This window comes from Tamandua tetradactyla, chromosome 16, assembly GCF_023851605.1.
Source record: "Tamandua tetradactyla isolate mTamTet1 chromosome 16, mTamTet1.pri, whole genome shotgun sequence".
Lineage (NCBI taxonomy): Eukaryota > Metazoa > Chordata > Mammalia > Pilosa > Myrmecophagidae > Tamandua > Tamandua tetradactyla.
In genome coordinates this window covers 16,927,070-16,939,512 of record NC_135342.1, presented here as the reverse complement: position 1 = coordinate 16,939,512, position 12,443 = coordinate 16,927,070, and the positions used below count along the sequence as shown (strand labels likewise).

At 50.2% G+C, this 12,443-nt stretch overlaps 1 protein-coding gene and 1 pseudogene across 2 annotated transcripts in view; one reads left to right on the top strand and one right to left on the bottom strand.

Annotated features, from left to right (window-relative positions):
- The window catches only part of LOC143658983 (multiple C2 and transmembrane domain-containing protein 1-like), a 484,136-nt pseudogene that overhangs the window by 298,029 nt on the left and 173,664 nt on the right, over positions 1–12,443 (bottom strand). The gene's annotated exons all lie outside the window — the stretch shown is intronic.
- The window catches only part of LOC143658985 (solute carrier family 41 member 3-like), a 55,914-nt gene that overhangs the window by 8,543 nt on the left and 34,928 nt on the right, over positions 1–12,443 (top strand). The window contains 1 exon segment of the mRNA XM_077131464.1: positions 3,739–3,976. Within this exon segment, the coding sequence (XP_076987579.1) occupies positions 3,739–3,976 (238 nt within the window).

The window sequence follows — 12,443 nt, the reverse complement described above, 5'->3', positions numbered from 1 at the left end:
GCTCCGATGGGCCTGAGTCATTCTCTGGGTGGTCTTTGAAAAAGCCCTTGGACTCCCTTGCACTTTCCGCTCTGCCCGGCAGGTGGTGCTGTTGGAGAATGCCCTCGTCCTCAGAGCTGATGCCTTCTGTGCTCGGGCAGGCTGGCTGCAGGGCACCTTGTCCCTCTCTTTGCTACCAGTCTGGTGCAATGTGGGTCTGTGTCCCCCACTTTACACCCCCAGCCATCCCAGTCCTTGTTCTCCCCAGGCAGGGATCATGCCTCTCACTGCCATTTCTCACAGGGGGCATTCGTACCCAGGCTGGAAAAGCAGCTTCTGTCCATGTTTCCTGAGACCCTCTGTCTCGCCCTGACTTGGGCCTTGAAATGCTCTCCCCTGACCCTAGGCCTCCAAAGGGAGAGGGTCCGCCTGCTGCTATGAGAGGGTACGCATTGGTGTCCCCATCGGGGACTCTATATTGAACCCACGCTCACTGCTCCTCTCTCATTTCCAGCCATCCCCTTTCACTCGAGGAAGGGGACAGGCTGGCTGGTCCGGGATGGACATTCCCTCCTCATGGGCTCTGCCTCTGCAGCCCAGGGTCTGTAGGGCGCTCTGCAGTCCGCGCCCTTCTCCAGAGTTCTGAACAACTCAGAATTGATGTTCTTATGCTGGATCTCCGAGGAGAGATTTTCAGTAGCTGTTTACATGGTCATGTTGATGATGCCACTCAATTCTTGTCTTCTGTGTATTGCTGTTTGACACTTAAGTGCTCACCATTTGACATTGGTGATCTATTCTAATTTTATTCCTTTGTCCTTTTAGCCCCTCTCTGGCCTCCTTGAAAGTTGTTTTCTAGCAACCACAGAATGTTCCAGAGCCATCTTGCCTTTTTTCCTCCCCATTGTTTTCCAGATCCTTGAGTAGAGACCAAGATCTGGGTGCCAGAGGGGCTTGGGGCAGGCTCGGGGAAAGTCGTGCTGCTCTGACCACTTTTAAAAGGGACAGAATTGGAAATATACAAATTTTAAGGTCAGAATTCACTTTGATGTTCACCAATTCAGTGTTATGCACTCAACTTTCTTTTAAGTACATAACTTCACTGGTCACTAAGGTTTTTCTCCTACATTGATGGTCCTTAGCTCCTTATCCTTTTCTAACCCCAGAGAAAAGCAGGTTGAACTATTATGAAATCACATTATGGGAATATATTGGTTATCTTTTGGTGAACTAACAATACAATAAGAAATGTAGGGACAGAAAGCAGCCATGATTTATCATTTCTCCATATTTTCTGGGATGCTGGTACAATTCTTTAGCTCTGCAGGGATCAGCTGGGGTCACTTGTGGGCTCTGGTTCCTTTTAGTGGGGAAAGCAATAGAGTGATTTTTTAAAAGCATAGCCCATTATCTTGTCCCTCCCCCCTCAGAGCCCTCCTGTGCTTTCCCTTCACCCTTAGGATAAAACATAAACTCCTTATGGGAGCCAATAAGCCCCTCTATGTAGAGCCCACACTCACTGCTCTTCTCTCATTTCCTGCCATCCCCTTTCACTACTCTTGTGCAGGCCCATTTGTCTGTCTTTCTTATAAGTCCCAAGTTTGTCTCTACCCCAAATTTACTGTTCTGAAAATTCTTTCCCCCAACTTCTTTAAGTTATTTTTTATTGATATGCATTATATATTCCTATACCATGTAATCATCCAAAGTGTACAAAAGTTCACAATAGCATCATATAGCTGTGCATTTATCATCACAATCTACTTTTTTCTTTTTTGTGTGAAAAACAACATATTTACAAATAAGCAATAAATTTCAAAGCATATTGCAACAAATAGTTATAGAACATATTTGAGTTTGGTATGGGTTACAATTCCACAATTTTAAGTTTTTATTTCTAGCTACTCTAAGATACTAGAGGCTAAAAGAAATATTAGTCTACTGATTCAGCAACCATACTCATTTGTTAAACCCTACCTTCTCTCTATAACTTTACCATCACCTTTGATCTTTCTCCCACTCTTTAGGGGTATTTGAGCTATGGCCATTCTAAATTTTTCATGTTGGAAGGGGCTATCAATAATATGGAATAGGGGAGTGGAACTAGTTGATGTTCTGGAGAGGCTGGCCCCTCTGCATTTCAGAACATATCTGGTCCAGGGACCATCTAGAGTTTGTAGGTTTCCGGAAAATTACCCTAGTGCATGGAACCTTTGTAGAATCTTACATATTGTCTGAGGTGTTCTTTAGGATTGGCTGGAATGGTTTTGGTTGGGTTTGGCAAACTATGAGAGGTAGAAATGTCTAACTGAATCTTGCATAAATGTGACCTCCAGAATAGCCTCTCGACTCTTTGAACTCTCTGAGCTGCTGACATCTAATTTGTTACACTTCCTGTAGTTTTTTTTTTTTTTTTTTGCGTATATTTAAGATGTCGGACGTAAAGTTTTTGTCCCGTTGAGTCAATGTCTGGGCTTTCTCAGGGACCGTTTCTTTTCATTGCTCTTCTCCCTGTGTATTGACCATAGTTTCTTGTTTCTTTACATGTCTCAGAATTTTTTGTTTCAAACTGGGCATTCAAAAATAATGCAAAGTTGATCTCTACAAATCAGTTTCTCCCCTCTCCCTAGGGTTTGTAGTTTTGTTACTTCTTTGTAGTAATTGATGCTTGTTTGCTTAGTGACTTCTGAAAGATTTTTGCAAACTTGTGTTCTTTGTTGTTTGTGGCCAGTGAAGTCTTGCAGAGTGGTAAGCTGATGAGCGGCTTGAGATTCCCTTCAGCACCGGGCCTGGAGGCAGTGAGTCTCCAGTCTTTGCCAGAGGCTCTGAGTGCTGGTTCCTGCCTTCCATGCTCGCTAGGCTAAGGTTGGCAGGTCTCCTTTCACCTTCACTTCCTGCTTGTGTAAAGGCCCCAGGTCAGCCATGGGTGGGAGCTTAGGACCTTTCCAGGTCTTCCTTGAGCATATGCACAGCTCTCGGAGTGTCTCCAGCCCTAACATGTGTGTGGCCTTCCAGACTCCCAGCAATATGGGGGTCTTTTCAAAACCCTGTGAATAGCTCAGTCCTCAGATTTTACCTTTAAGCTTTTTTCAGTCTCTTATTCAGCACCTCTGGCAGCCATGAAGTCACACATTTGTCTGTAATGTTTTTCAATTAATCTTCCCCAAGAAAAAGTCTTCTCATGATAAGTAAGTTTGGAATCAGGTCAAAGGCAGGCAGCTTTGTGACTGGGGGCTTCAGGGAGCCACCGGACAGGCCAGCGGTCGGCAGGCACCCCGACCCCAGGTGCTCCATCCAGGAGCTGGTTTTCGCCTCACTCATAGGCTGGCACCTTTCACAGTGGCTGCGGCAGAGCAGGAGTGTGGGCTGGGGCAGGGGCGAGGGCGAGGGTGAGCTAAAAGCTTGCTGTTCTTACTGAGGATCAGTAATTTCTCTTGAATAAAAGCTCTCTGGTTTGCAGCAGGCCTTTGACTATCAATTTCCAGAGTTGTGAAAATATTGATTCTCACGCTTTCCTCCAGTTCCTCATTGCTTTTATGGAGGAGAGACTTTTTGCTGGACCATTTTTGCTGATTTCTGATTCATATATATTTGGTGCTCTCTTCTGTATGCCTGTTTTATCCTACACATGTGCATATTAAATAAGGATCTGTGGTAAGGGAGGCTGAAGGACGCCTGCAGTGCACGAGGCGCCTGTGGGGTGTGGACCCGAAGGGACCAGCGGTTCGGCCTTGTGACCCTGTGGCTCTGTGTCTCCAGGTGGCTGTGCACGATGGAGGCCGTGGAGACCCGCCAGCGGAGGCCTGAAGGCCCCGGCAGCTTGGGAGGGCGCCCTGCAGAAGCCCCGAGTGTCCCCGAGGGCCAAGCCATTGCCCCAAAACTCCGGGTAAAGCCTGGTGGTGAGACCTCCTTGTCCATCGGCCTTCAGGTGGCAGCCCTGTTCGTGTGTGCCGGCTTGGGGCTTCCTGTGGCTGGGGTGCTCCTGGACCATCTCCAGGTAAGGGGACTGGATGGGGAGGAGGTGGACACTGTCTAGTGCCTGCAGAGTATGCACCTTGGGGGTGGCCTGGGACCTCTTCTCCCAGCTACCATTTGTTTAATATTAGGTAGGATCCTTTTAGTTTCTAGTGACAGAGACCCATCTCAATCCACGTTAAGCTTACAAAGACAATTTATTAGTTCATATGATTGGGATGTCTTAAGGAGTTGGACTTCAGGCATTGCTTGATCCAGATGCTTAAATGGTCTCTGGATGCTGGCCCTCCCTCTCCCAAGTCTGTTTCATTTTCAGGCAGCACTGTTCTATCTAACACCATAAGTACATGGAATCATGAATAGCTCATGAGATCTTGTTGGTTTGTCCAGGTTGGTGTGATGTCCTGATACATCCCAGAGTGATTTGGGCAGTGAAAAAAGATGTATTTGCAAAGTCCCCTTGGGAGACTGGGGAGAAAGAAGGAAATATTCAACCTCCCCATTTGGAGAATTTCTGGTATTCTCGCAAGCAGCGGGGGCAACCAATTCAATCGGCTGAGCCCTTGCTTTTGAATTCCTATAAAAGAGAATCTCAGCTTATAATTATGCCTAAGACTCACCCCCAGAGAACCTCTTGTTGCTCAGCTGTGGCCTCTCTCTCTAAACCAACTCGGCAGGTGAACTCACTGCCCTCCCCCCTACTTGGAGACATGTAGGGACTCCCAGGGGTGTAAACCTCCCTGGCAGCCTGAGACACGACTCCCAGGATGAGCCAGGCCCCAGCATCATGGGATTGAGAAAGCCTTGGCAAAAAGGGGAAAGACAGAAATGAGACAAAATAAAGTTTCAGGGGCTGAGAGATTTCAAGCAGAGTTGAGAGGTTACTCAGGAGGTTATTCTTATGTATTATGCAGATGTCCCTTTTCAGCTTATGGTGTGTGGGAGTTGCAGGAGCAAAGTACCTGAGGCTGTAAAGCTGTGCTCCAGTAGCCTTGATTCTTGAAGACGATTTTATAACCGTGTAGCTTTCACAGTGTGACTGTGTGATTGTGAAAACCTTGTGTCTGAAGTTTCTTTTATCCAGTATTTGGACAGAGGAGTAAGAATAGGGCCAAAAAATATATAAATAAATAATAAGGAAGGGGGATGTAGGGTAAAAAAAATTGGGTGGATTGCTGTACTAGTGGTCAGTGAGAGGGAGGGGCAAGGGCTCTGCCACTTTGTAACTGTAAGGCTGGGGGTCTAAATGTTTTTAAATCAACATCTGAAGATCATGAGTTTTCACCTAAGAAATTCAATTTCTGTTTTCTCCTGCGACGCTGGAACCGCACTACCCTTGAGGTCCTGCTCAGCAGGAACTGCCCTTTAGGTGGGCGTCTTCTCTCCATTTGCCACAGCCTCGGCCACTCCCTCTTGTTCACACGACCTCACGCCCCTAGTGGGCCGCCCAGCTGCTGTCCCAGGTGTCGAGTGTCCTCCCCTAAGCCCAGGGTGCCAGTTCTTAGAGTCACAGCCTCCCATGACCCCCATGCCAGCTCTGCCCTGGTTTCCACTGGGACCTTGTCAGACCCCAGGATTATTGCGTGTCAGGTTGTAACCCTGGTATCCACTGTGACTGACCTGTCCTCATGTTTGCACTACAACCGCCAAGTCTCTCCCTTCTCCCAGTGACCAGGCCCTCCAGGCTCATGTCCCGGCGGGTCTTCTCCTGCTACTTCAAGAGTTCGGGAGGCTCCCATCTCAGAGAATACCTCCCCATCGCTTTGTCACCTCTCGCTCCAGCCACTCTACTGCCCTCATCCCTTCTCGTCCCGTCCCTGAGGTCTTTTCTCAGCACCAGCGAGTGTCCATTCTATCAGACTTCCTCTCCTAAAATGAGTTACACATCACACATGTACATACAAATTAAATACACACTCAGCTACAGACAGTCATACAGACTGATAGATCATGTTGAGACGCTGTATCACGTAAAGGTGAGGAGCCAGATGGTGGAGCCATATCCCGTATATCTTGGAGATTTTCTTTATAAGTACATTAAGGGCTTCCTTTTTAAAATTATAGTTGCTCAGTATTCCATATACAGATGGACCAATATTTACTTAACCATTCCTTTCTGATGCACTTTCAAGTTTATTTCTGACAAATGCTGCAGTGAATAATTATGACACGTTGTTTTGCACACATCTGAGCAGGCCAGGGGTGAATGTTGCGAGTAGAATCTCACGCATATGTGACTTTGATAACAGACGTTCTCACGCGGCCCCCAGGGGTTGGCCTCCCCAGCACTCTCCAGCACAATTCACTTCCACGTTTTTGGTCTTCAACAGCCTCTCTGTGGGATTGGTGTTTCATGGTGAGAGCTTCTGTGCTGTGTAACAGATTATCCCAAGGCCTCGCAGCGTGAAGCCGTGCACGCTTCTCCTCTTGGGTCCCTGCGGGCCAGGAACCTGTGCACAGCTGGGTGTTCTGCTCAAGGGTATCTTCCGATGCAGCAGCCGAGGCACTGCCCAGGCTGTTGTCTTCCAAGCTCACCTCAAGGCTGGTGGCAGGATTTGACTCACCACAGGTTGTTGAACTCAAGGTGCCAGCTCCTCCCCCGGCAATTGCCCAGAGGCCCCCAGCGGTTTTCTCCCAGGTGGAGAGCTCCAAAACCCAGCTTGCTCCTTCAAAGGGTGCACTTTGCTGCAAAGTTACAGAAACCACGATCTTTTGTAACCTAATCACAGAAATGACATCTCATCCCTTTGCTTCTGTGGGTGAGAAGCAAGTCATGGGTTCATGCCTCACTCAAGGGACAGAGGCCAAGAGCCTGGAGAACAGGGGCAAGAGGCCATTGGGTGCATGTTAGAAGGTTGCGTGCCACGGTCACTGTCAGGTAATTTGCATTCCTTATTATGAGTGAGTGAAGTTGAGTATCTCTTGACATTTCTGTTTATATTGTTGCCCATGTTTTTATGGAGTGGTTCTTATTGATACATAGGAACTTTTTATATATGAGGCATGGCTGTTGGCAGGGGGTGGGTTGGTAGGTAACAGGGGCAAAGGCAGCAGCCCTGAGCTGGAGGAGAGAATGATCCGGGAGAGACCTGCGGATAGACAGACCAGGTGCAGTTGAGGCAGTGGTGGTGGCAGTGGGGTGTTGGTGAGGCTTAGGTTTCCGGTAGGTCATTCACTGGAGCAGGAAGCTTGGGGAAAGTGGTTTTGGAAGAAATGATCATGGAATACTAGTTGAGTTTGAGGAACTTATCCTTCTTCAGGAAGGGATTGGATGGATAGTCTGAACATTCAGGGAAGATCAATTGGGAGTTGGTATAAGGTGGGGATGAGTTTGCCTAAATGTTCCAGTGATTGCTTTGTACCAAAATGTAGTGGGTAATACTCAGTTTGATCACAACTCTGCAATTTGGGTAGGGTTCAGCAAGGACGGCTGTGTCTGCTCTATGCAGCATCATCAGCTGCACTGACTACTGGGGGCTGTGCCCAGAGGTGGCTCATCTACCCGCAAGGTCGGTGGGCTGCTGTGGAGCTACTGGCTGGGACACCTGCTCTGCATGTGACTGCTTGGCCTTCCCTACAGCATGGAGGCTGGGTGTCAAAATAGAGGAAGTGGACACTGCCTGTTTCTTAAGCTCTGGGCCAAGAAACTGACCAGCAAAGAGTCTCTTTCACTGTGGTCAAATAAGTTCCACATTACTGGGGAAGGGACAAAACCTCCACCTCTCAATGTGAAGTGTGCTGGCGATTCTTAGAGCACATGGTGCCCGACTCTGTGAAGGAGGTTAGAGATGTTTGTTGGTTGAAGGAGTAGATGGCTGGTGGAAAAGGTGTGGTGAGAGGTTTTGAGGGAACAGGTATTGGAGAAGTGTGTCTGGAGGTTATGAGGAGGGGGCTACACTTGCAGGAATCAGCTGTGTCAAGACTGTGGCTCTGAATGCCATGCGGGGGTGTTTAGACTTGGGCATTGGAGAGATTGGCCATTAGGGGTGAGGGCTGGCCCAGGTCAAGCCTCAGTGGTGGCTTCAGCTTGCTGCAGCCTGCCCTCAGGTCTGGACCTCCTATCCCTGCTGCTGTGGAATGGACAAGGACACCAGTGGTCCCTGAGAGCCACTGTGTGCCCTGGCCAGTGGCTGCCTACAGGTCCAGCTGTTGTAGAGGAGGAAAGTGAGGGTCGCTGTGGAAGTGCTCTGCCAAGTGTTATGCCTCTAGGCTCCTGAAACCTCAAGTCCACTGACTGCAGATTGGGCTTCCTTCCTGGAAACTTGACCTTGAGGGAACAAACTCCTTGTGGGGCTGTGCTGGAACCCTGGCTTGAGAAGACAGGACCTTGCTGGCTGGTGTCTTCCCAGACCCTTTTCTGCCAAGAGTAGAGGCAGCTTAGGACACACATGCAGAGGCGGGCAGCTGGGGCACACGCACAGAGGCCGGCCGCTGGGGCACAAGCACAGAGATGGGCAGCTGGGGCACATGCACAGAGGCAGGCAGCTGGGGCACATGGCAGAGGCGGGCATTTGGGGCACACATGCAGAGGCAGGCAGCTGGGGCACATGGCAGAGGTGGGCAATTGGGGCACATGTGCAGAGTCAGGCAGCTGGGGCACATGGCAGAGGCAGGCAGCTGGGGCACACGCACAGAGGTGGGCAGCTGGGGCACACATGCAGAGGTGGGCAGCTGGGGCACACACACAGAGGTGGGAAACTGGGGCACACGTGCAGAGGTGGGCAGCTGGGGCACAGAGGCGGGCAGCTGGGGCACACACACAGAGGTGGGAAACTGGGGCACACGTGCAGAGGTGGGCAGCCTTTTGCAGCCTCTGCGGGGGATGCTTGCCAAGGCCTTATGTGGGCGTCCTCTCGTGTCCAGCCAGAGCCAGCACAGCTCGGTGTCAAGGTCGGGGCCAAGGAACAGTGAGCCTCCCTAGATTGCACTGGCCAAGGTGCTCCCGCCCACATACCAGCCACTGTCCGCAGGGAGTCCATGGTGGTTACTGGCAGCTGCCTCTGGAAGGAGACTTAAGTCACACAGGACTTTATTTACCCCTCACCCTCTCTGGCTCATGAGAGAGGCAGGCACCTGCTGGCTGGGAATCCCCTGCTTCTTTGGAAACGTGTCCTTGTGGGCAAGGAGGAAAGGGGATGGACATGCGTCTGTTCCCAGCAGTGTGGCGCCAGTCTGAGGATGGTGGCCACCCAGCTGAACCTGGAATTCCGCTTCCACGGCAGGAAGCTCAGAGGCTTCAGCTGTGCGCTCACCTGGGCCCCCGACGGGCTCTTCCCCGAGTCGGGTCTCACCGTTACGTGCCAGGTCCTGGGGCCCGTCCTCCTGTCCGGCTTCGGCGTGTTGGCTGCCGGCTTGGTGATGGACACAGTCCAGGTGCGTACCAGGGTTTGCAGGGTTTGTCTTGGGGCCTGGTGGGTGGGGTGGCTGTGGGACCCCAGATGGGATGGGAGGGGCCTCTCAAGTGAGCCCAGCCCCCTGGGGCCCGGCCGCCCCCAGGTTTAGCTGGACCGGCAGACATGTCCACAGGGCACCTAAACCTGGAGGTCCAACTGCTTTCCTTCTAATGAGCTCGGCTAATCAGGCAGGAGCTAGAAGTTTCCAGTCCTGGGTTCTGCACCCACCAGCTGTGTAAACCATTCCCTCACTTGCTGCCTCAGTTTCCTCATCTGGGAAAGAGGCATCACGAAAGCACCCAGCTCTCAGGTGGCTGTGGGGACCCAACACCAAGGCAGGTGAGGGCGGGCTCATGGGGGGCCCTCTGGGGTTGCAGGTTCTGTTTTCTCCAGGCAGAGCTATTGTGCACCCTGTCCAGTCCCTGGGCTGGGGGCTCAGGCCAGTGAGCAGATGTGGGGGCTGTGTCTGCAGGGAGCGGTCCCAGGGAGTGGCTGCAGGGGGCAGGTGAGGGGCATAGCCCCACAGCTGCATCTCTCATCCAAGCACTGGGAGGTTGCCGAGAGTGAGAGATGCTGGTCTGGTGTCTGCCCACTTCAGTGTCCACTGCAGCTAGCAGATTCTTCTAGAAAAACTGAAAAACAAGGGCATCAGTGAAGGAGGCGGGATGCCATCATTTCGCAGCTGTAGAGAACTGGTCCCAGTGTTTTGGTGTGTATCAGTCAGGATTATTTTCTCTGGGTAAATGTATATAGAGCTCAGACTACATGAGGCTGCCTTTCCATCTGCCCTTCCAGACAGTGCTCACCTTTCATGTTTGTAAGGACACATGGCGTCTGTTTAATGGCTGTGTGGCATCTCCTCGGGTGTCTGTTTCAGACTTGGGAAGGGTCAGTTCCCGCCGTGGCCAGCTGGCCCTTTGGTTCCTCAGTGTGCCTGCTGGCCACCTCTGCTTGCACACTCCAGCGCACTGGGGTGCAGGTGGGCTGGGGTGCAGGCGGGGCTGCAGGTGGGGTGATGGTGGACTGGGGTGCAGGTGGGGCTGCAGGTGGGGTGACAGTGGATTGGGGTGCAGGTGGGGCTGCAGGTGGGGTGACGATGGGCTGGAGTGCAGGTGGGGCTGCAGACAGGGTGACGGTGGGCTGGGGTGCAAGCGGGGCTGCAGGTGGGGTGATGGTGGGCTGGGGTGAAGGTAGGCTGGGGTGCAGGCAGGGCTGCAGGTGGGGTGATGGTGGGCTGGGGTGAAGGTAGGCTGGGGTGCAGGCAGGGTGGCAGGCCTGGTGCCTCAGGGACCTGGTGAGCTGGGACTCTGATAAGGGTGCCCAGGACAGAATCCACGGCAGGAGCTGAGGCCACAGCTCCCACAGCACCTGTGCTGAGGCAACCCACTGAGTCACCCCTGCAGGGAGAGGGGCCTGGTACAGATGCCAGACAGTGCCCTGCGGCTTTGTTTTTTCCACACAGTTTTAGTCACACACCATGGAATCCACCATGGCTCTCAGTGAAGTCACAGAGCTGTGATTGCTGCTACAATCAATTTTAAAACATTTCTGCAGCTCTGAAAAGAAAAACCCTGTGCCCCTTCTACCCAGCCGTTCTTCACACTTAGCTCCAATGTGGCACCTTTGTCAGTGCTGGTGGAAGGACATTAGGTCTTACTGTTAACCCTAGTCCATAGTTTGCCTTAGCCGCATTTCCCCCATATACCACCTTATTATCAACACCTTGTATTAGGGCCATGTATTTGTTCTAGCTCAGGGAAAGACATTCTTGTGTTTGTATGATAACCACCTTCGCCGTCCACTGAGGGATCCTGTATTACAGAGCCCCACATTTCATCCTCTGGCTTCCCTTCCAGGGACACCCACGGCCCCTAAACTTCCCCTTTAAATCACTATCACACACACGATTCACTGCTGATACACACATGATAATTAACGTGTTATCACCTCTATCCATTTCCAGACATTGACAATCAACCTTATTTTAAAGTTCTGCACAAATTAAGTACCAGTCACCCATCCTCTCTCTTCCTCTACCTTTTGGTAACCCATGTTCCAGTTAATAACTCCATGAATTAGCCCATTGTACTTAGTCATAATACTGAGATCAAAGGTTATTTGTCCTTCTGCATCTGGCCTATTTCACCCAACATAATGTCTTCAGATTCATCCATGTCGTATGCATCAGGACATTCCTTCTCACGCTGAGTAATAGTCCATCATGTGCACACATTATAGTTTGCTCATCCATTCATCAGTTGATGGACATTTGGGTTGCTTCCATCTTTGGGCATTTGTACATAATGCCACTGTGAGCGTCAGTGTGCAAATGTCTGTTTGCATTCCTGCTTTCAGTTCTTCTGAGTATTTACCTAGTTAGTAGTGGGCTTGCCAGATCATATGGTAATTCTGTACTTAGCTTTCTGAGGGAATGCCAAACTGTCTTCCACAGTGGCTGTGCCATTTTACACTCCCACCAGCAGTGAACAAGTGTTTCTATTTCTCCACATCATTTCCTACACTTGTAGTTTTCTTTCTTTCTTTCTTTCTTTTTATTACTGGCCATTTCTAGTTGGTATGAAATATCTCATGATTTTGTTTGCATTTTCCTAATAGCTAATGAAGTTGAGCATTTTTTTCATGTGCTTTTTTTTAGCCATTTATGTTTCTTTTTAGGAATAAAAAGAATATTCATGTCTGTATTAGTTAAGGTTCTCTAGAGAAACAGAATCAACAAGAAACACTCGCAAATATAAAATTTATAAAAGTATCTCACGTAATCATGGGAATGTAGAGTCCAAAATCTGCAGGGCAGACTGTTAAGCCAACGATTCTGATGGAGGGTTTGGATGAACTCCACAGGAGAGGCTCACTGGCCAAAGCAGGAAGAGAGCCTGTCTCTTCTGAATCCTCCTTAAAAGGCTTCCAGTGATTAGATTAAGCATCACTCCTTGCAAAGACACTCCCCTTGGCTGATTACAAATGGAATCAGCTGTGGATGCAGCTGACATGATCTTGATTTAATTCTATGAAATGTCCTCATCGCAGCAGACAGGCCAGCACTTGCCCAACCAGACAAACAGGTACCACCACCTG